Here is a 24,852-nt window from a genome sequence, read left to right on the forward strand (position 1 = left end):
ACAGAATTAGCAAAAAAAACTTTTATTTTGACTGTTCATCCAAAGCATTTTGAACACCTGATCGTTGGTGCGCAGCGGGACAGGAGTGACCAGAGACCCCCGACAGTAATGAGCTGTTTGACCTCCTCTAGAGCAGCTCTGTTTGTGTCATTATCTTCCCGTCTGATGCCTATTCACACTCTTGATTACCCTGATTGCAGACATGGAGTGCTTTGTTTGTCTGCATGTCTGACACAGAGTGGGAGGTAAAGACATTTTTATTGCATCCGTGTGGGTCTTTGTCATCTATATACAGGCGGTAGTGCAGAGATACAGAAAAAATTAATATGAATCGACTTTTCTAACACGGGTTAGAGGACAAAAATGCTCTTCATCTGTATTAAAACATCAACTGTTGGCTCTATTTGTTATGCTCTCAGTGGGGAATGAAAAGCAATTTGCTTCTGTTATTTTTCATGCTAAGACATTATGAATTGACAGGTGAAAAAGGGTGAATAATAATTCAAGTATAATATTGGAAATAAATTTGTTATTTAACTGTGTTGCAGTCAGCACTGCAGAGTATAATCCACCCTATCCAGAAGTATTTGTCATTTTGAGAACAAACGGTTTCCAGCTGTGGAGTGAAATGCTGTTTAAAAACTTTCTGAGACAAAACAAAAAGTGAAGTGAGAAACTTCTGCATTTTTTTTCAGAACATGCAGAAAAATGCATGGTGTCTGATTTACATTGGAAAAGACTGTGAAGGCAAATTGGAAGAAATTTGAGCTCTTTGTCACAAGGCATGTAAAAATGTAGAGTGGTTAAGTCGTGTACCCATAAAGCAGGCAGACATCCAGCCTAAGGCCCCTTTCCTGCATGTAATCCTTGCACACTAGCCCAAAAAAGTAACTCAAAAAACAAAGGGTTTTCATAATAGTTAGTGCAAGAGAAAAACTATGTTATACCCTCACTTATCAAAAGTCAGCAGAGTCTTCTCTCCCTCCATCTTACATCCTTTTTCTCCTCTGCTATAGCTCATCCTACAGCTTCCTGCAGAAAACATCCACTGCACTCTAATTAGGGATGATCGAGGTTTCTCAGGGGTCCCTGAAACTCCCGACACACGCGCTGACAGAACAATGACTGAGTCTGCAGGGAACACGAGAATGCTTTTAAAGATATAAAAAAACGATCACTGCACACCTGGAGAACCACAATTGCCACAGCTTTCACATTCCTCTAGCCAAAACTGACAAGTAGGACTGAGGATTTGAAGATTGTAGCTCCACAGAAGTTACTTCCTCCTTTTTAAATGTGATGCAGCAACACACTTCTTATATCTTTATAATGTCTCTTTGGAAACAAGAAACAAAAACAGGGTTCTGTACAGGAACCCTTTCAAAGTGAACTCTCCTACATCCTGTTTACACGGCTATGTGAGTATTAAAGAAGAGGATAGCTTTAAGGATTCTACTACACTGATGCAGCTTCTGGTGATGCTTGAAGAGGAATACTGAAGCACACAGAGCACACTGACAGCAGAGAGGTGTATCAAAGGTTTTATAGTTACTCTATATCTCCTGATGTTTGTCTACAGTTGACATTCCTTATGCCCCTGTGAACCTGGTTAGAAAGTGTACAGGGCTTTCTATGAACAGTGGAACCCACAGTGTACCCTGTTGATTCAAGTAAAGTCAACTCTGATAACACGCTTTAAGATCATTTATCTGCCGAGGGGCTCTACGATCATGAGACTGTCTCTGCTTGCCTTTTGGCTGACGCTGCAGTCCATATGTTCACTCATACGCTTTCTTGAGCGTAGTTCAAAGACAAGTGGTGGTGTTGTTTGGTGCAGAGAAGCTATGTTGACTCAGTTGATGCCATGTATGCTTTCAACAGCTTCTTGTCAGTTTTTGTAAAATCCCTGATCCAATGTTTTTAGAGCAACCAAAAATGAGCTTTGGGACTTTTATAAACAATTTAACATGCTGTTAACCACAAATGCCCAAGATGAATGAAAACCAAGCATTTAGGGACAAATTCATTTGTAATTATCTTTACTAATTAAAGGTCCTGTGAGGAACTGTCAGTTTTCTTTGATTTTGGCACCACCTGTGGAGAAAATGGTGTCGCTTATTTTGTGCTGTACCATTATAACCGCTGTTTTTTAGAAGCTTAATTTAAATCCTTAATCTTGGCTGCAGCTGTTTTTGATGATCTTGTTTTTTTCGATGGGTCATAAAAAGCTAATGGTATTAATTTCATATGTAAGTTAGCTTGGATCACAGGTCCTTTGAAGGCCCTACTTAAGATATTTATAAACATATGATAAAAGTAAAAAAAAACAAAAAAACATTGATATGGAATAAAGGAATTGGAGTTTGTAACCTTCAGGAGTTCATTGGTTCAACATCAAAATGAATTGAAAATAAAGTTCACGTCATCTTTTAGATCATTTAAAAATTTTATTGTATTTTTTCCTCCTAGTATTTTGTTGATGTTAACAACACAGAGCCATATAAATTGTTTATTAGGTTCTACAGCAAATATTTACCAGAATCGGATGAGAATGCTCCAAAAAGTAGATGAATAGTTGATTCAGAGAATGATTTAAGTTTAGTAGTTTTAAGGATCAGGGATTCCATAGGAGAGACAGCCAATGTCCCATCACATTCCTTTAATCTACCAAGAATAAAATGTTTAACCTGCATATACCTGAGAATATCTCCACTACCAATACCCTATTTTTCTCTCACTTGTTGAAATGACAAAACTTGATCTCCATCAACCAAGCCACCAACTGTTTTGATAAATAGTTGATTAATGCTAAGCTAGTCTTGGCTACTGTTAACTTAGTGATGAACCAGTCCCTTCTTTACCAACAGAGTAGGTAAGCTCCATACCCCCCCTTCCAGTGATAGCATTGACACAATCATGTTTAAGTAAGGTCTCTGATTGTGTCCCTGTTTCCCTCTCTTAGAAAAGCTAATCACAGCTCTGTAAGAGCCTCCAGCTCTTGTTATGGAAGAGGACTTTTTATAGATCATTGCTCTCGTCAGAGATTAGGGTTTCAGTTCAATTAATTTGCAAAAGCACTTTTGGGGTATAGCAGAGTGCCTGCTCAGGTCAATCATTGTATTTGTGACATATCAATGAAACCACATGAAGAATCATTTAAATGTTGATGCTGAATATATTCAGTATCTTTAACATTTACCAACATCATTTTGATTTGTTGACAACTCTTCAACTCACCCACACTTTCAACTTGTAAAATGATCTGTTTAATACAGAGACAGATAACACTGACTTGATTTTATGTTTCCATTTGCACACCTGAACTCGTGCTTCTGTAGCCTCAACCTGATGAAAGACTGGATGTGTGGACATGAGCCCTGCACTCTTTTTGCCCATCATTTTCCCAACCATCTCCTAATGGCTCTATCACAGTGGGTAATTGTGGTGTTTTGTTCAGCTCAGTGTAAAAAAAAAAAAAAAACATAGCTTGGCAGTGATTTCATTGTCACTCTGTAATTATAAAGGCAGCACGGTAATAATCAGAAGTCATTTTGAGGAGTTAAGAGTGCTATTAAAGTAAACATCTTCTAATGTGTTTCTAAAGTGAAGCTGTGTTCCTTTGGATGCTGCTCCCTCAGCAGAACATTCAACAGTAACTTTACACATTTTCTTTGATTTTTTTTAGATTTTTGGTTTGATTTCTCTATTTATTTATCTTGAGTATAAAAACAAAACTGAACAAAAAAGGTACAGGACTATCTCTCCTTCTAATGCCTCCTTACTTCTTGTAGACAGGGTTGCTGTTTCAACTATATCTCACTCATCTTTGCTCTTGTCTTTCCAGCACTTTAGATGATGAGGGCACCAACCTGCGACAGCAGAAACTGGACAGACAGGTATGTTCCCCCTGTTCTGTCTGCAGATCTGATAATAGAGAAACGCAGAGGAGAATTACATCATAACGGGGTTGTTTCCTAGTTACAGAAACATCAGCTTCATTACAGAGACACAATATAAAACTAGCTGTCTGTCTGAGCTTCGATGAAAGAGTGTTAATGAGGTGCTGAAAGATGATAAAAACTAAATGTTTCAAAAGGAATTTGAACTTAACAAGACTTTTTAAAAGCAGATTATAAAAGAAAACAAGTCAGTCAGCATCCAACAAGGATACTTATACTTCAAATTGGACATTTGGTGGAAAGGCTTACAAAATTTTTGAATGATATTATTACTTGGATGAAAATTCATTATCTGTTTTGCACTCATCGTAGTGAATAAGATAAATCCATCTATGTTGACTCAGTCGTTGCTCTCTGATCACAGTCACTCTTTGCTGAAGTAAACTTCATGTGATGTTAGTCAGATGATGTTTTACAGAGGCTAAAGAGGCTTCTCCTGTAGCAAGTCATGAGGTCAACCCCAAGAAAGCAGCCAAACCAAATAAACTTAGTGTAACTTAAATAAAGGTTAAATAAAGTGTGCTGTGTCTGAACCTCAGCGTCATAAAGATAAAATCAGCAGTCACGGTCAAGTTAAAACCATCAGACTCATCCTTTTATCTCATCTTAGTGTCGCTTGTATTTAGATCAAATGTTAAACTTATCTTTGCTCTCCTGAGTATGAACATGATTACTTAATTAATGAATTTTTGCACAGTTCTGACAGTGACAGTTTTTAGTAGACAGAGCTGAGGATCTGTCAGCTAAAGTTGGCTGCTCTGCACGCTGCTGATACTCCTGCTGTTGTTGTTATTTGTTGTCAGCAGTGCTGCAGCCAGACAAGACCAACAAGACCGTGCTGTATCTCATGTGTTTTCATTTCCTCCTCTGCTCTGTGAAAACTGCAGTTCCTGTCATCCATTTTTAAGTCTGACCTGAATGTTGTAGGAAGAGCGCCACTCTGCCCTGTAGTTAAAGCTGCTTCAGGCAGAAGGAGTCCTCAGGTGGTCTGATCAGCATGCAGGTTGAGCTGCTTTTCTTCGTGACTTCAATGAAAGAATGAAAGATATCACTCTCAACTCAACATATATTATTTTGCTTCCCATCAGCTGCGTTCACATACTTTTGATCTCCCTGAAAAGCTTATTAGTAACTTATTAGTCATGGTGAGAGGAGCTGGTGCATTTTCAGACCTTAAGCACTAAAGTTCATGTAGAGTGCATCTCCCACGCTGTAACCTACAAATCCATGCGCTGCATTAATGCACCAGCTGTTGTTGCCATAGTTGTCCTTACAGATTTGTGAATGTGAAAGTGAAACACTGTGGAGCTGCGATTTTCTGCAGCCTGAATCCCCCACTAATAGAAACTTTCAATATTTGATGAGCTCCAGTTTGAAGACTTGCACACAGCTGACAGTTAGTCCAGATGAATATCTATATCCAGCAGCAGGTCAAAGTGGTTCCAGCAGCTCTTCCTTATACATCTTCAGCTTCTTCTCCGGGCTGAACAGATTTACCTGAGGATGTGCCCTTGTCACTGCACCCCAGACCTCTACCTACACACTCAGAACACAGCTTGCTAATAAATCTGAATGAATCTTTTTGTATTTTCTTTCATGTGTAAAGAGTAATGTTTTTTAGACTGGGAGGAGAATTCAAGCTGTGACACCTTTCTTGATATTTTGATAAAGCTGTATTTTCCTGACAGCGAAATTACCAAGTCATCTCTCTTTGAGTCCATTTTGAATTAATCAGCACCTGAATTGGTTGTAACTAGGGCTTACATCAGTGTACTTGGTGCTATTTTGTTGGTGTTTTATTCTAAATAATTATGCATCATCTTCTTTCATTTGTTTAAATTGTTCCACAGTTGTCATCTCTCTTCCCTTCTATGTTTTTGTGCATCCACTTACATACAGAGGTGTCAAATAACTAAGTAAAAATACTTTGTTACCTTAAGTAAAAACTTTGGGTATCTATACTTTACCCGAGTAATTATGTTTTAGCTGGCTTTTTACTTCTTTGCCTCACATTTTGAGGCAAATATCTGTACTTTCTACTCCTTACATTTTAGAAATAGCCTTGCTTCTCCTGTTTCATTCCAGCTTGTCATTGTTCAAAAAGACAAACACCTAATACAGTAAAAACCTATCCTCAAATTGATGAAATTGCACAATCTGGAAAGAGTGAATTAGAATGTGGATAGATGAGATACGCAATCCATTGCACCTCCACATGACACAAATCACACCACGTCTTCAGCGAAAACACAACAGAGGTGTGTAGCATAGTTTGTAGACGTCCATGTTGGGATGGGAATCGAAACCAATTCCAGTTGAGAATCGTTAACAGTTCCATCAAAGAATCAATATCATTAATCTTTTTGCTAATCAATTCCCTTATCAATTCCATTCCAATTGACAGGGTTCAGAAGCGTCAGAATTGTGGCTTAATTCTAATTACACCTACTGCACAACCTTAAGTGAGTGGAAACACCAGCAACTTGCAGAAGCAGTTGTCTATCCTGGGATGTATGTTTGGCATTGTTGCCCCTGAAAATCAGACCATTTGCCCACATGCACAATTTGCTGGAATCGATAAGGGGATCGTTAAAGAATTGGATGGATTAGCAGTATCGTTAACAGCATTGGTATTGATAAAATTCCCATCACTATGTCCATGGCAGAGACTCAGGAGGTTACTTTTACTTTAATACTTTAAGTGGTTTTGAAACCAGTACTTTTACACTTTTACTCCAACAAAAAGCTCGAGTTGATACTTCAACTTCTACAGAAGTCTTTTGAAACCCCAGTGTCTATACTTCTACTTGAGTAATGAATGTGAATATTTTTGACACCTCTGCTTACATACATTCAATTTCCACAATAGCGAGCACTCCTTGAACAGAAGCAGAAAAAAAAGAGGCAGGAGCCTCTAATGGTGCAGTCCAACATGGACGGGAGGTCGCGCACTCGCCGCACCAAACAGAGTGAGGAACAAGCACCGCTGGTGGAGTCCTACCTCAGCAGTAACAGCAGCACGATTTACCACGGTGAGTCAGTCTGGCACTCCTCTGGTTCAAAGTCTCAAATGAATTCAGTTTGCTAATGAAACAGTCTGTTATGCTTACAAGAACCATTTGTCCTGAAGCCAAAAGAGAAACTCTTCTTATGCAGGTTTTTATTTTTTTTTCATCAAATGTCTTTTATCTGTGGCACAATTTCTAAATTTAAAACTTCAAATTCATAAAAAAATACCTAAAAAATTAGATAAGAACTGTTTCTCAGATTCTCTCCTTTGTGTAAGCACTCAGTAAGAAGCAAAACAACATACTGGTGGATCTATAGCAGGAGCTTACACTGTGCTATAAATCTGTACGCTTGAGAGCAGGATTGGTGTCGGGATTGATGGAGTCCCTTTATCTACACAGACACCAAAGCAGCCATCTAATCCCCAGTCCTGACGGCCAGTTTCTGGGCTCAAAGCCATGAACTGTCGCCATTTCCTGCAGAGAGAGAGAGGAGAAAATAGATTGACAAACTGTTTCTTTGCACTGGGCTTATATTCTGATGGGAAGAAGACAATTTATAACCTTCGTCTCTCCTTTCCATCCCATCTGCACTCCTGACCCTGCATGTCTGTCCTTCCTGTACCTTCATGCAGTGCAAGAGGCTGAACAGGAGGAGGTGAAGGTCGCAGCAGACACGCAGCCACCTCGCTCGGCCAAGAAGGGCAAAGCGTCAGCCAGCTCCACTCCACAGACTGGCAGCGACAAAAAGGAGAGGAGGGGGAAGCACAAAGGTCAGCCTTCCAGTATGAAAACAAAGGGGTCAACAAAATAAGGCTATTGTTTTTAATTGCACTACACTTGTTTACTTCTTGTTCATGTTAAAACACTTAGAAAACAGTTTTTTGAGTCAGCAGTGCACAGTATGAAAGAGAAAAGGCAGGATCCAGCAGCCCTCTCTGCAACCTAGAGATAATGGTTTCCCTGCTGATTTTTCAAGCCACATCTGGCAACAAACGCTGCCCTCTTAGCCACCACTGTGGTGGTACTTGTCAGAGCTTGGCTGTCTGTAATGATGTATGACAGCCTGAGTGCTGTCAGGCTGCAGACGCACCACAAGTGGAGACGCAAATTCCTCATTAGTTGAAGGAGGAAAACCGACTGTTGAAGTGGTGTGTTCCATCTTTGCTGCTTTGATTGTCCCTTTTTTGCTTTTCTCCTTTTAACAGGCACAAGGTCTTATCACTCACTGATCATCATACAGAGTCAAAATCTCTTCAGGAAATGTGACAGTAACAAAGTCATCTTTAAAGAACAATAAGGATGTGAAAGGAAACATATTCTTCACAGTACATCATTTAGCTATCGCAAATGTTTGTCACCTGATCAAACACAATACAGTTCAAACTCATATTTGGAACGACTGACCTGGAAAAAAACACAAAACAAAAAGGGAAAGGCATTCCACTGGGGTGAAAAATAAATCAGGTCAGTAGCGCTCAGTTCCCCGCTGATGGACCTGTCTGACTCCCTCTCTGTCTCTCCCTGGTTCTCTGATGTAGCAGCACACACTTTCAGGAGAGCTGCTTTTCAACGCCACGGTGCATTCGCTGAAACCATCAGCTGTCAGTAGATTCATATTTTTAGTCAAATTTACCAAAGAGTCCTTCAAACTTCCAAATAAGTGTAAGATCTGATTTATTTTTGAGTACTATTTCAAATAGAATTATACACATCTCATTCATCTGGCACACACTGTGGAAGAGGCTTTAGGCTACAATTATATAAAGCAAAGGATAAGGTCTCTTACACCTTGTGGGATTCTAATTCATCATTCACCTGCCCACCATACATTATTCTGCTGCATATCCCGCTTAAAGACATAAGCAAGTTAGCACAAAATATTGATAAAGAGATCATTAAAAAATGATTTATATGATACAGTAATATGATGTCACTTTTATGCAAATGATTATATTTCTATGACAGGATGGCAGATTATTATCATCCTCCTTGTAATATGAATTAACATTAAACTGATTTGTATTCACTTCCAAGCTTAATCATTAGCCTTCTTGTTTGTAATTATTCAACATTAGACTGAACATTTCCATTGGCAGTCATATTTGTCAAATTAAGACACTCCCCCTTCTCTTAGAGCTTTGAAGTTTTCTCAACTTTAAAACATCGAAGATGCAACCATCATAGCTTTTAACATCAACACTTTATTTTGCTACTGCTCGGCTGCTGTGGCCTGGATTGTAGGCCATGGCAGGACCTTGGTTTTCTTTACTTAAGGCCATGTCCACACAAAGCCGGGTATTTGGGAAACCTGATATATTTTTATACATTTACGCCTGTCATCCACACGAAACTAAAAACTATGTTTTCTATAAAACTTCAGCCAAAGTAAAGATTTTGGAAAACTCTGGTTTCATGGTTTCATGTAGACCCCGGTAAACACAGTTTTTGGTTCTTAAACGTCACCACTGAGTGATTGGTGCTCATTCTGATTGGCTGGCACGGGTTTTACCTCTGAAAAATACTGCCCATCATGGGTTTGGCATGCTTCGAGGCGCATTCACCTGCAGATTTACCCGCTGCGTGTGGACGAAAGTATTTTTGAAAACGAATAAGGGGAGGATACTCATTTTTGAAAATGCCTGGCTACGTGTGGTCATGGCCTTGGATGTTTGGGGTCTGCCAGCTCCTTATGATGCTCTCACACCTGTATTTAGTATCTGTTATTAACACCTGACTGAGCAGCTCGAGACACAGAGTTGTATTTTTGGCGCAGTGTTAACAGGATGAGATAAAATGTTCGAACTCCTTTCCTCACATGATTTGGTATGAAGAGCATGACTCACCTGACCTCATCACTTTTGCGAGTGCGCATTAATCACCATTTTGCACATCGCTGATATGAATTTAGAAATGATCACTGTTGAGGCCGATTGTCCTGTTTGCTTTGTAGGTCAAAAAGAAACTTCTGTATTAAATGCTGACTTTTATAAACTGAGATACACTTCATTCAAACCATAACTGGACAGTTTTCATACATACTGTGTTTGGTTCTTTCTGACGCAATCTATTTTTTGAACCTACAGCGTGAGTCTGCAAAAAATATAAAGCTTGTATTTTGCTTTGAAATAGCAGCAAACTGTGCTTGATTGTGCCCAGCAGCACAGACGTTGTGTTCTCTCCTCAGTAGAGGCTAATTAAATGGTATTGACATGATGTCTTAAACACAAGAACAGAGCATAATACACCCACACATGCATGTAGAGTCGTGAAAATGGAATCATGTTCTCTCAGTCAAGTGGTGACTACATACCTCATTTATATGTCATTTAGAGTACATTGCCGTAAAGCTGTGTTGTAATGGAGTTTGTTCTTGTGGCTCTGCAGCAATCGATGGCCTGGCTTCCCTGCAGGATGACGGTCAGATCCAGATCCTGACAGTGGGTCACTGCACCCCAGAGAAGGGCGAGGCAGAGCCCGTCATGAGCTGCACTCAGTCACAGAGCAAACAGGATCTGCGTGTCACCATGCTCAAGAAAGGTACTGTTGGTGTTCAGCAAAGCTTCTACTTTTCTGTGTAACTGAAAGAGTACAACCACAAGTCCAGTTTTACACCCACAGTATTCTCGTCCAGAGCTGTGGTGTATTGGCAGAGTGCTGAAACACACTGAGTCATGTTGGAACTGCAAATAGAAGTTCCATTTTAAGCCTTGGTGTGTGAATCTTATAATTAAGGCAATGATTAGTGAAACTGACATTTTTCTGGCAGTTTGATTTTTATTTGAGTCACTAAGTTCAAGCAAGTACACTTATTTATAATTCCTCAGAATAACATTTAACTATTAATTTTGGTGAGAAGTTTAACTAAGATTTGCATACACACTGGTGTAAAGTTGTAACGTTCCACAGACACTTGTTATACTTGTTAAACTTGTTAAAGTGGAAATTATATCTACACACACTCAAATTTGGATGCATACATAACAGCAGTGGCTATATATATAACACTACTGTTGGTAGACAATACTTATTTCAAGCACAGCTACAACTATCACTGAAGCTTGTGTTGGCAAAACCAGAAAAGTAGATTTTGTGAGTGGGGATTGAAAGAAAAGAAGATGTTCTTAAATTTGAGACTGAAACACGATGAATGAAAGGAACTGTTATTTTCTTTTCTTGATTCAAAGGTCAATGTTTTTAGTCTTACCTCTGAAAATGTAATACCTTAAAGCAACCCTTTATTATTATAAGTGGCAGCATTTTTTTGTTGAAACAGCCTGAGAGGGACAAGAAGTATAGGTATGGAGAGGAAAAGTGATGTGCACCAAATCATACTAGATTTGGGAATCAATCCCATGACCAGCGAGACAAGGATTACAGCCCCTGCACATGGAGCATCTGCTCTGAAAACTTAGCCAAACCAGCACTCTGGCTTTTGGCAATTTAAAATAAATATAGTTTTCCCCTTTCCAGGTTTCCAAAGAGGTGAGACACACTGCCTCAAGCAGACCAGCTTGAAAACCTGTGCTCAGTCAAATTGTTGTTTAACTGCAAATAAATGCCATTAGCTGTTGAATAGAATAGAATAGAATAGAATAGAATAGAATAGAATAGAATAGATGATGACAGCTTGTCCATCATTCTCCAGTTCAGCCAGCCTCTACCCCCACAGGGTCCAGGACTGAGCTTCTTCAGCAGTCTGTTCTGTCTCTGTCTCCTGGATCCTGTCTGCTCACAGCAGGTGAAGTCCTTCCAGTGTGGCATTGGTGCCCAGTATTGCTCTGTTAGCCATGTCTGTGAATAGCATGGTGCTACTCTGCCCTCTGGTATTCCCTGTGTTGCTGGGTTAGCATGGCTAGCTCGTCCATCTTATTGGAGATAGATATTATGTTGGATGGATAGAAGGACAGGTCCATGCCGTGAGAACCCGCACATCATCCAAACCTCCTTCTTCTCACCTTGTGGGAAGACATCAGGCATTACACCAGTTAGCATTGAAATGTTACAGGCTGCTAACAGATAGTTTTACATGTAAACAATTCAGCCATGGTTACATGTAGGATCTCCAGACAAACACAGGAGAAAAAGTAGTAAAAATATCACTGAAGCCACAAAAAGTTTGGTGTCCATGACTAACAAATGAGTCATATAAAGTAATGATCCACTCCAAATACAAAGACTGCAAAAAAGAGATGAAAAAATTACAAGAAATGGATAAAGAAGAGAGGTCTCTGTTTTTGATATTAAACTTGTGCATGCATAAAAAATAGCACATGCAGCGAAAAAAAATGCTGAAACCCATTTTTAAGCCACACATGAAAACAGCTGAAAATATATTAATAACCCTGGTCGATCTCTGGTAAAATCTATCACTCAGTTGAGGTGTGATCTAGTTACTCTTTTCAATCTAAACCAGTGATGATTGTTGGCATAAGTTTCAAGCAGCCGCTAGCATCAATTATATATTACAGATAAGAAGGAAATGTGTCTCTGCTGGAAGCTGTTTATTGTTTATTTCTTATTGTGAGTTAACAGCTGCTGTTATTCTTCTTCTCTTCTCTCTTCCTTTCTGTGCAGGTATATCCAGCAGTATGAATTTTGATGAAGAGGAGGATGATGACGATGAAATCAGCTCCAGTTCCTCACAGCTCAACAGCAACACGAGGCCGGGCTCTGCCACAAGCAAGAAGTCGTGCAAGGTGAAAATGAAGTCACATTTACACCCTCTGCATGGCGTGTCTCTGTACTTCTCAGTTCACATTTAACCAGCCACTAATAAGCAGAGTTTATGTGTTCAAAACAAAACTCGGCTTATCCCTCAGATATATGTGATTCAAAAAGTTATGCTGCCTTCTGGCTATACTTTTTTTCTACAAACCATTTTAAAGTAATTTGAGACTTATACTACATCTCTGAGCACAGATGTCATCTCTCGTTAAATTTACTCTGTATGTGACTGTACAGATCAAACTGCATGAAATTTTTATTCTGTAAAGATTGGCTATTCTACACACTAGTGATCAGTTTTCATGATTTATTAGTCACTCTCAGTTGCCCAAAGGTGTGAGTGTGTACATAAATGGTTGTCAGTCTCTATGTGTTGGCGACATGGCCATCTGCCAAGGGTGTACCCCACCTTCCACCCAGTGATAGAATAGAATAGAATAGAATTAGAGCTGCACGATTTGGGGAAAAGGTGCGATTTGGTGGACAATATTGCGATTGCGATTGTGCTTGCGATTTAATAAAAAAAGTTGTGTCATGATGAGTCTACAGGCTTGCTTGGTTATCATGGAGAAAAATCTGAATTGCATGTGCTGACATTGCGATTGCGATTGCGATATCCTCTTTTGCGATTACATAATTGCGTGTGCTGACATTGCGATTGCGATTGCGATAATCGTGCAGCCCTAAATAGAATAGAATAGAATAGAATAGAACTTTATTGTCATTGTAACAAGTACAACGAAGTTGAAGTAGCAGCATCAATCAAGAAAACAAAAGTAAGAAAGTGTATAGAAAGTGCAAAAAAGGACCATAAGAAAATAGATGATGACAGCTTGTCCATCATTCTCCAGTTCAGCCAGCCTCCACCTCCACAGGGTCCAGGACTGAGCTTCTTCAGTAGTCTGTTCAGTCTCTGTCTCCTGGATCCTGTCTGCTCACAGCTGGTGAAGCTCTTCCAACATGGCGATGGTGTCTGATGTCCGTTAGCCATGTCTGTGAATAGCATGATGCTACTCTTCCCTCTGGTATTCCCTCTGTTGCTGGGTTAGCACAGCTAGCTCATCCATCTTTTTGGAGATAGATCTTACGTTCCCAATAACGATGGATGGAAGGACAGGTCCATGTCGTCACTTCTTAGCTCACACCTGAGAACCAGCACGTCATCCTCACCTCCTTCTCCTCACATTGTTGGAAGACATCAGGCCTTGCACCAGTTAGCATTGACATGTTACAGGCTGCTAACAGCTAATTTTACATGTAAACAATGCAGCCATGGTTACATGTAGGATCTCCAGACAAACACAGGAGAAAAAGAAGTAAAAATATCACTGAAGCCACAAAAAGTTTGGTGTCCATGACCCACAATGAGCCATACAAAGTAATGATCCACTCCAAATACAAAGATTACGAAAAATAGACGATAGCTGTGATAGGTCCCAACCCCCTGCAAGCAGAAGAGGATAAGCTGTTAAGATGATGGATGGATGGATGGATGGATGGATGGATGGATGGATGGATGGATGGATGGATGGATGGATGGATGGATGGATGGATGGTACACAGTCATGTTGAGTCCTTGGTTCTGGTAGCAGCAGCCTGTCATTTTTGAATAGGATACTGTGCTTTGGATGAGGCGCTGATCAAAGACTCTAGTGGGCTGTGGAGGAAGCAAGAAAAGAGATAAAAACAGACAAGAAAGGCAGGAGGTGTTAAAGAAACAAAAACTGCATGCTACCAGAGACTATCTAAAAACAGACAATGGCACACGTATAAACACATAACAGAAAATGTTAAGAGGTACCGTGGTGATTAAGGACTGATAGATGGATAGAAATTTCACAGATTGATGGTGAAAAGTCAGAAAAACACAGTCAGGTGTTGTGCCCATTCACTGAATCAGGCTTACACAACCTTTGCTGTTGTTTTGACCGATGCAAATTACCCAACAACAAATCTATTTTTTCATCACACCCAGAAAAGTTTAAGCAGTTCAAAAGGGAAGTGTGGTTGTGCTTTAGTGCTGTTTGCTTTAGTGCTGTTTGCTCAACTACTATTAGACCAATTTAGTCTTCTGTCAATGCAGACGTCCCTCACTGCAAAGAACAAGGCAAATTCATGAACATCAGCACAAGTAAAATGATTACAGTCTTCAGAGAGCTCATTGTAACCTCACAGCAATATTTCATCAGGAATTGAACGTTGTGTTTCCGCTAATCATGAAAACATTTCTACCTTACAGGGACCTATAAAATCCAGTTTGAAAATAAAGAGGTTTTAGTCTTGTACAAGGCAAAAACTAGCGTGGAGAAAAGGTTAAGGTGAAAGCTTAACCTTTAAAGGTATGTTTTCATTAAAATATCTTTAGTGAAATGTGCTCTGTGAATCAGAAGTTGGAAGAACCAAATGTGGGGACAAGTGATGTGCATTCCATGATGCTATCAGCAGGGGTGATCCATCCTTTGTAATTTGACAGGACCTCTTTTAGTTTTTTATCATTGAAGGTGTGATGATGCCTCAGGGCAGATAACCATGTCACCCCTTTAAAAACACATCCTTTTTGCAGCCAATGTCGTCCATCCAACAGGGAGTCCTTCATTGTTATGATAACTATCATTCCTCTTAGCTTCTCATTCCACTCTAATCTCTCCCTTTTGTCAACTCAATCTTCTGTCTCCGTCCTTATTTTAGACATAGCGTTCTCATTCTCAGTCCCAGTGGAACGTTTGATCTTCAGTCTCATTACTCTGCTCTAATGAAAGTCAACTCTGATGCGTCACTCCCCAGTCCTCCGCCTCACTCGGGGTCTCGCTCTGTTTTTCCACCCACAGGAGGTGGCATCAGCGACGACTCCACCAGTCAATGATCCTTCCATTGACGTGGACGACCTTGAAGAGTTTTCTCTGCGACCTGCACCTCAGGGTGTCAGAGTGAAATGCAGAATCACCAGAGACAAGAAGGGCATGGACAGAGGCATGTACCCTACCTACTACCTACACCTGGAGAGAGAAGACGGCAAGAAGGTCATTTTATTACTCATGTAAACACTGAAATGTATTTACAAACACAAACAAAGTGTTATTCAAAAATGTCTGTTTTTTTCAGTAGTAGCTCAGTGGAATGAATTACAAAGCCTTACGTCCTCTGAAATCTTCAAGAAGTTCAAAGAGATAAAGTGTATAGTTTCAGGCAGCGTGATTCTCAACAAAAAGATTTTCTTTTTCTGGACTTGTGAATCGCTCATATTGACTGTGTTGTTTCTGCTTTGTCTCGCTAAAGGTGTTCCTGTTAGCTGGTAGGAAGAGGAAAAAGAGTAAGACGTCAAATTACCTCATCTCCATTGATCCAACTGATTTGTCTCGAGGGGGAGAAAGCTTCATCGGTAAACTGCGGTGAGACACTTTGCTACATGAAAACCTTTTTGCAGCTGATTTTAAGTGTTAAATGAGGCTCCACAAGGGTAGATTTTTTTCATATCTCTGTAGTTTAGGAGATATTAACATTATGAGTTCTGCATAATCAGAGTCACAGCTTGACTGACTGACTTTATTTCATTCATGATAACATAAAAAATATAAGTACAATACAAAAAAGATAATAAGTCTCAAAATGAATGAAAAAGGGCAGAAAGAAGAAAAAGTTTTATTGTATCAGGTATAAACACCTGATCAGACAACCAAAAATAAGGCCAGCATGCCTCAAGCTTTGCCAAGAATTTTTACAGAATGACAATAAGCAAAGCAAACCCCAACTTAAGTGCAAAAATACATCAACAAAAAAAAAAAACACTTTCTTGTTATAAATGTGAATAGTATTATTATTTTGCCCTTATGTTTTTGTTTATTGTATTTTGTTTATTTTTTCCATTACAGGTGCAAGGTTAGAAGTGTATTTATATGTATGTTGTTTCTGGAGGATACTGAATGTTTTGATTTCTTTACAGTCTTTGTCCAGGGTGTTCCATAAAAAGACGCCTTTGACTGTGATACTGCTTTCCTTGAGCATGGTTCTGAATTAAGGTTTTTCAAATATTGCAAACCATTTTAAGTTGCAATTACTTCTCCTTTTAACAAATCTGCACTAAATGTTAGCTGGTAATTATTCGTGGTGAGCTTTGCACAAAACTTGCAGCATTTTGAACTCTATTGTATCATTGAGCTTCAGCAACTGTAGCCTAAAGAATAATGGATGTGAGTGAGCTCTGTATGGACTTCGGTTAATGAATCTTATTGCTCTTTTTTTGTAAAATGGCTATTGGCTGGATCAAAGTTTTACAAGCGCTACCCCACACTTCAACACAGTGTTTCAAGTAAGGCATGATCAAAGAGTTATACAGAAGATGAAAGGCTCTGTCATCTAGATAGGTCTTCACGTTATGTAACATTGTGATTGTTTTCGCTATCTTTGCTTGTATTCCATCTATTTATGATTTCCAATTGAAGTTTCTATCTGTAGTTACACTGAAGAACTTTATTTCATTCACTCTACTGATTTAAATACCTTCTGAATTTACTACCGTGTTTATGATTTACATCTGCTACCAAATATCATGAAGTTAGTTTTTTCAATGTTGGGGGATAATTTATTTAAATCAAACCACTATCTAATTTTTATTTTGTTCCCCTTCAATCAACTTTAGCTTTTAGTGAGGAGGCTCAAAGCCCGTGTCGACTCTGCCTCTTTGTCTCACACTACCTCTCCCAATGTCAGGCTGAGTTCAGTATTTTTACTACGACACCTGAGGATGAAAAGCTTCAAAACTCTGCTTCAAAAACAGATGGGTGATGTCACAGAGTCTACATCTACTTATTTTATAGTCCATGATAGGAAAGCAAAACAGTGAATCATTAACAAATCTGTTATATCTGTTGGGTTGCATAAGCAGAATCCTTGTGTTGATGTTAACACTTGAGAGGAGCCAGATGGAAGGAAGAAGTCCTCATCTCTTATTCTCGTCTCACTCTGAAATTCTTGATTCCTTTCTTGTAAATAAAAATAAGCTTTGAAATTCCTGCAAGTTTGCAGGAAGATTGGTAGGAAGTGAGTCGTAACGTAATCCTCAGAGACAGCTTCAAGGCGTGTTTGTGGCTTCATGGAAACTCCCAGGGAGTTTAATCAAATATAGCTCTGTGTAGTCTTTAATCTTCAGAGCTGGCCCCACCACTGGTCTATGCACTGCTCAAACCTTTGCAATCACAATCACACCTGACTGATGGAGATCTAAATTTAAATGAGCAGTGACCTTTCATCTAGTGCTTCTCAAGGGTCCTCGAGGGGGAAGGGCCTATCAGAGCTTGGTGTCTGTTGTGTAAAGCTGTAGCTTTGAAACACCCTGCAGACAGGAAACTGCAAAGCCTGCATTCTACCCTACTTTATCTAAAATGTTACCAACTGTAATTAATGGGGATTTACGTCTATTTATTATCTTTTCTTATTCACGGTTGGGGGAGACAAGGATATAACTGACAGTATCAGAACTACAATTGCATTTACAAATACATACATAAGCATATCTTCAGGTCCGAAGGAGTCCAAAAGAAATACTTCAGTTCTTATTTTTACTGTAAGCGATCAGCAACAAGCTGTTCCCATCTTCACCAAGGGTAAGAGGTCAATTAAATGCAAAGCAATGGCACCTAGCCCCTCCCTGTGGTTTCATGACTCACAGTCAGGATCTGAATCTACAAGGCCTCCTACTGAGAAGCTAGACCATCAATCCCTGCTGGGCAACAAGAGAGCACAACTGCTTTTATCCATCAGAGAGGGACCTAAAATGGAGACCGATCCTTCTCAAAGGTTCCACATTCAAATTGTTATCTGCAGACTCAGACAACATGGCGTTTATATTGAAATGTAACCTTTTATGTGCTGGTGTAAAAATCTCAGTTTATATTTTTTCTTTTGGCATAAATTGTTGCATCCATCACTTTCATGAAAGCTTGACATGTTGTTTTGATCTGAATGGTCTGCTCTGTCCTCTCTGCAGGTCAAACCTCATGGGAACAAAGTTCACTGTATACGATAGTGGTCTGAACCCAATGAAGAGCACCACCAGCCTGGAAGCCAGCAACCTGCGTCAGGAGCTAGCAGCTATTTGCTATGTGAGTTGGTTTCTTTGCTCCTTGATTTCAAGCTGAACTTTTTCAGAGCTTCGAAGGCAGTGGTTTTACAGTAATATAACTGTTAACTCAGGGTGTCGAAGATACAGGATCACAACAACAGGGCCTAAACGTTTCAAGGCTTGCTGTCCTTAACACATCCATTTAATCATCTAGGAAATGTTAAATTAAAAAAGGAGAAAAAATGAGAATAAATGTTTTTCTCCCAAAAGTTAACACTGCGGGTTAGTCAGTGCTGTGTTAAATTGTTAAATGGTCCTTATTCAGTGGTTTTCTATTAATTTGTTGTATCTTATTAAAGCTCCTTCAAGGAACTTTCTTTTTCTAGACAAACATGAGTAATAGGTGGATTTTGACAACAGCCTCTTAACAGTTAAATGCATACATTATATATTTGCTTGGGAAGATGACAACAAAAGGCTGCTCATCAGTAGAATGTAAAATACCTTATCTGACACCTACCTTCCTACTGTGTTTACAAAAAATAAAAATGACAGCATAGGAACTGTAAACTTTGCCATGACTGTCAGGCTTGTGTTTATGAGTCACAAAGAAGCATCACTGTTAAATTCAGTAAGTTTCATAATTCCCCGCAGCAACTAAAAGTACATAAAGCATTTTTTAAGATTATTTTGGGGGATTTTTATGCCTTTATTTTAAAGAGACAGTGAATAGAGTATGAAACTTAGATAGAGGGAGTGGAGGCGGAAGTGTCAGGGTGGAACTGGGTCGTTCACTTGGAGGACTATAGGTGTTTTGAATGTGACGTCATGGTGTCAGCCTGCCCTCGCCAAGACGGCGAAAGCGAATGTTACACGCCAGACTGTCCACAAATGTTCTATACTAAACAGTCTTTTTACATTTTCTACCATGACTGTCTCCATTGTGTAGTGGCATGTACTATAAGGCAAGGCTGGGTTTGGATAACATTAAGTCATATGCTTAAATTGGCAGAGGTGGATTGGAGTTATACAACAGGAGAATCGGTGTTTAGCACTAGCGTCTATGCTAACTGATTCTTTTTATCAGGTGGTTGTTATTTTTTACCCAGTGATTTGAGTAATCGTCTGTTTCAGTCACAGTATTCATCACACCTTTAAAAATGTGTTGACACAGACTTTCAGAACTCATCTCATTTCTGTTGCAGTGAAAATGATTGTAAAGTTAGCTGTGAATCACAGTCACCGATGAAAAGTGAAATGGGCAAAAAGAGAGTTATTCAAACACAAGTGGAGCTGGATTTTATCTCATGAGCGACCGGATCTTGTAGCTTGAGTAGATAAAAATATAAGCCGTTAGGTAAACACATCTATCACTGAAATACAGAAAGTGGTGAGCAAAGGAATCAGTAGGAAAAGTCCTCGTCTTAGAAAGTTTCTCTCCATAGCTTCGTTTGGGCAACTCACCTTATTTGAACGAGTCACTGACACTTGAATTTGCATCAAATTTTATCTAGAAATATTCAACCCAGGCCTGGATTTGGGAGACTTTGATTGTAAATGATATTTTTTTGCAGCAAAGTTAGTTCAAAAAATTACTTAAGATTAAAATGATAAGTTGTTATCACATTGCATGTTTGATAAAGAAAATTTAAATGTCTGACCCATTTTTTTTTTTTTTTTGCTAAATCTGGCTCTTTAAATAAGTGATTTAACCAAGAAGAGGTCAAGGTCATATCTTTTCTCATGTGAACCACTGAACATGAAATGATAAAATGTTATCTGTGTCAAGGAGTCATCAGGAGATCTTCAGTTTAATTGATAATAAATTATGCATGTTAATGAGTCCAGTAGCCTTTAAAATGCATATTTCAACCTGGAGACTACAACACACTGTGGAGTCAGGGAGAAGCCATAATCAGGTTGAAATCACATTATCATTTATGCATGTATATAACTATTTGAATATTTATGAAGCCCACAACACATAATATTTACATTATTGGTTATTGGTACAGTGCCATACAAAACATTAACTTAAGAAAATACACCAATTACTGAAGATATTAGAGTGAATAATCCTTGTGATAAAGTTGCTCCATTTTTTGTTTCTTGAAGTTGTAGATCAGACAAGATCTTTATTATTCAATTCAATTAGATCTACTGATTGTAATTAAAGGTTTGCTAATTCATTGTGTGCATAAGCTTAAGGCAATCTTGTCTTTCTAGGAAACCAACGTCTTAGGATTCAAAGGACCTCGCAAGATGAGTGTCATCATTCCTGGAATGAACATGGACCATGAGAGAGTTTCTATTCGCCCACGAAATGTATGTTTGACCTGCAGCCACGACCGACTGATTTCAAATACTCACATCAGTGTTCTGTTGAAAAATAACACTAAAGCTCTTCTGTTGTTCTTCACAACAGGACCATGAGTCACTGCTGGCCAGGTGGCAAAACAAAAACACAGAGAGCGTGATTGAACTTCACAACAAGACCCCTGTATGGAACGATGACACACAATCCTATGTGCTCAACTTCCATGGCCGAGTCACACAGGCCTCCGTCAAGAATTTTCAAATAATTCACGACAATGACCGTGAGTATGTTACCTCTTAACTGTTAGAAGGTTATAATGAAATGAAAGTAACATTTTTGGGTACATTTACTATTTGACCGTAAAACTTCAACACCCGGTTGGTTTAAGTATAACGTCATTGTCTGAGGAAGGGACAAAAAGGAAAGCAGGCAAATACAGATGACAAACTAAAGAAATATCCATCACTTGAGAATAAATGTGGAAAAGAATCTGCTGATGAAGAACTAGGCTGCATGTAGTGTGTTGGTTGTAAATTTCCAGTAAAATGAGTGAGGTGACTGCAGTGATGCAGTGAGGGTTGAAGTGGCAGGATGGGGAAAACAGGAAGGCTGAGGACATCTAGTGGACTGCTAGAGAAAAGCAGTGAACAGGAAAATAGAGAAGTCTGAAGAGACCCAGGAAAAGTAATGAGTGAAAAAAAATGAAGATAAGTTGATACAAAAAAGTGGGATGAAGAAGTGTGAAACAGGCCAGACTGAGCACAGCAATGATCGTAGAGGCTGTATTTTTTTGGTTTTGTTTTGTTTCGCTGTTATTTAAGTGTTGATGACACAAAGTGTGGCTCACATTTGCACGTAGTTCTGACATTAAACATGAGTAAAGCCTTGCTTGGTGTTTTTTTAGAGACAAGGTTCCAGATAAACACATTCTGGTGTGTGAATTTAAGGCATAAACATTATTGACACTGTTGCTGCACACTTGTGCTTACTTTGAGTGTATTGACTATCAGAGCGACTATGGCGTAGCATTCATCAGTCATCTCTTATTTCTGAAGCTTAGGGGTTTGATCCCAGCTCCTGGGGTCACATACTGAAGTGTCCTTGAGCTTGTGTTCAAATGTATGTGACTGGTATTGGTTGACAATGATGTTTTATGGCTATAGCAGCCTCTGCTGTTGGTGTATGAATGTGGTGTAAAGTTTGAGTGGTCTAAAGGCTCCAGAACATAAACAGTCTATTTGATCAAGTTTTTTGACAAACAACTGCAAAAACTATTTTCCAACAAACTGTCATGGACATGTGTCACTTGAAGCAACAAAGTCAGGTATCAACTGCACACTTTAAGTTTGGATTCATTTTATTTGTACACATATTAGGATTCCAAAAAGGTAGACTCGCAGCAATTCAGACGACGATACAATCAAAAACTTGTTTGCTTCCTTTGCACCTGGCTCCTATCATGAAGCCTGTAACGTTAGCATTAGCCAAGACTCCACCTGGTGTCGAAACTTCAATTGAAAATTTTCCAGCAATGTTGAGCTAAAAAAGACCTTAAAGCTTCATCAACACTAAAACTCAATTCGTGATCTCTTTTCACACATTTACATTTCACATTAGTCAGTGATGACTTAATTTCAACAAAGTTATTATGTGATTATGGCAAACCTTATTTAGTTTCAGATTTTTGCTGACAACTGTTCTGGTTCCTCAGTCTGCGCTGTTAACTCATCTGAGTGCAGTAATGTTTTTTTACTCGCCATATATTCAGACAAGGTTAATAAGGGTATCATCACCTCTGGGCGTTCATGTAGTAGAGTAAAAATCTGCAAGATTTCTGGATTGACATTTTGTGCCTCAGACTTTTCCAATGTCTCTTCTGCAGCTGACTACATTGTGATGCAGTTTGGCCGGGTTGCAGAGGATGTCTTCACCATGGACTATAACTACCCGATGTGCGCCCTGCAGGCCTTTGCTATCGCCCTCTCCAGCTTTGACAGCAAGTTAGCATGTGAATAAATCCCAGCCTGATGCACAGTTGAGAACTGGTCCATCTGTCCCTCTCATCAAGGGCTGTTAACGATTCTCTGCAGCTGGTTTGATAAATCAAAATCAACCAGCACCTTGAAAGTCCTGCATATCCAAAAATGCTTTAAGGGCCTCAAGTTTTGTGTGTATGTGTGTGTGTTTGGGATGGGGGGGTAAGTCTTGGTGGGTATAAGAAAACAAGCACAAAGAGTGATCCACCTGCAAAATCAGACTCATATGTAATGAAATGATGAAAGCAACCCCTTTTTCTTTATGTAGTAGTTAGACAAATTAACATTTCTTTACCTGTGAATTACAGTAACACTAACAATGACACAGCTGTGAGTTCTAAAAGTTGACTGGATTTTATGTAATCTGCCACACATTAAAAAAGACACAACCAGGTCACACTCTTCCTCAAGCATGCATACCAGTTATTATAGTAACTGCATGACACAGTATATATTTATTTTCTTATTTATGTATTTATTACATGCTCATTTGGTTTTCTGTCATCATTTGCAAGAATGTCTGCAGTTATGGCTTCATGCAGCTACAAGCACATCGATTAGCATCACAAAAAGGGATTGGTTTTGTATCCCATCCAAACATAAGGAGGAAAAAGGCTGCCGTGTTCCAGATACAAAACCCTGTCACAGTGTCATGTATGTGAATGTAAATGATGATGGTGCACTTTACTTTGAAGTCTGATGTGGATGAGATATAGCTGTACATACTTTATTGTGCCTTTGAAGACTAATCCCAGTGTTTTGCATAAAATAAGCTGAGACTGAATTGGTCTCGCTGGTTTTGCTGTCCTTACGCGCATCAGAGATATTTCTCTGTAGCCCATTTTATTTAATTGTGAACTCTGAATTAATTTGGATTCATAATTGGAGTTGCAGGACCTCCAAAGGGGAATAAATCCAAAACACAGATTGTATTACAGCACTATTATGGTTGTTTTCAGGACTTTTAAGGGATAAGGTTAGATAATCATTTACATTGTACTGTGAATCAGGCTGCAGATGAAATATATAGATTGCTCTCAGGCTTAAGGCTCTGCTAATATCTCCTAATATCTCTGATGTCTGCTACTATGACAAAATTAACACAAAGATTGACTAACTGCCACGAAACACACTATAACTGTGTGTTCATCATTTGCATATTTCACTCCTCTCTCCTCTTTGCATCTCTGATTAATTTGCCCCCCCCTCGAGGTGGAGTGTGGTACATTCCTCATCCAGCTGGCTGTTTCTATATCACTTGGTTTATTGCTTCTTAAATTTTTACTCAAGGTATTACTCCTCTTGGTCCTAATGGAGGCAGAATCTTTTGTCAAATACAAGCCAATATTTTGTATTCAATTACCTTAAAAAAAAAAAAAAAGCTGAATGAAGGAAAAGAACAATCTCCGATACCGCTACTGTTACTGTGGGTTATGAGGAACTCTTTATCAAATGTACTATTCTTGTACTCAACTGTGTTCTAACTATTTTGAATTTCTATTTTAAAATTGTTGATACTCTTGCTGTAAAGTCTGCTTTTCATACATGTGTCCAGGAACCAAAGGTTCTTTCACTTTCTGTTTTTAGTGCTCTTGTTGTTCTGTACAGTAAATGGTGTACAGTTTACTGTGGTGGTACGGACACAGTCCTTTGATCATGAAATAAAAATTGAGTTAGTCAAACAAAAAATGCTGTTCCTTGTTTAAAAAATGATTGCAAGACTTTATAAACTCACTATTTGTCATAT

At 39.0% G+C, this 24,852-nt stretch overlaps 1 protein-coding gene across 2 annotated transcripts in view; it reads left to right on the plus strand.

The window, feature by feature from the left end:
- The window catches only part of tub (TUB bipartite transcription factor), a 56,414-nt gene extending 31,621 nt beyond the window's left edge, over window positions 1-24,793 (plus strand). Inside the window, exons 2-12 of one of the 2 annotated variants that reach the window (XM_074667311.1) lie at window positions 3,845-3,896; window positions 6,829-6,991; window positions 7,603-7,740; window positions 10,355-10,507; window positions 12,545-12,666; window positions 15,523-15,714; window positions 15,971-16,083; window positions 18,678-18,792; window positions 20,979-21,077; window positions 21,178-21,349; window positions 22,952-24,793. In XM_074667311.1, coding sequence (XP_074523412.1) covers window positions 3,845-3,896; window positions 6,829-6,991; window positions 7,603-7,740; window positions 10,355-10,507; window positions 12,545-12,666; window positions 15,523-15,714; window positions 15,971-16,083; window positions 18,678-18,792; window positions 20,979-21,077; window positions 21,178-21,349; window positions 22,952-23,085 — 1,453 coding nt within the window. In that variant the 3' untranslated portion in view covers window positions 23,086-24,793. The remainder of the gene's footprint in view (window positions 1-3,844; window positions 3,897-6,828; window positions 6,992-7,602; window positions 7,741-10,354; window positions 10,508-12,544; window positions 12,667-15,522; window positions 15,715-15,970; window positions 16,084-18,677; window positions 18,793-20,978; window positions 21,078-21,177; window positions 21,350-22,951) is intronic. The other variant, XM_074667312.1, reaches the window with a different exon arrangement.
- Window positions 24,794-24,852: the final 59 nt, after the last annotated feature.

The sequence above is a fragment of the Halichoeres trimaculatus genome, unplaced genomic scaffold (assembly GCF_033239565.1).
Source record: "Halichoeres trimaculatus isolate MK-OKI-2021-1 unplaced genomic scaffold, fHalTri1.1 fHalTri1_scaffold_3, whole genome shotgun sequence".
In the NCBI taxonomy this organism is placed as follows: Eukaryota; Metazoa; Chordata; class Actinopteri; order Labriformes; family Labridae; genus Halichoeres; species Halichoeres trimaculatus.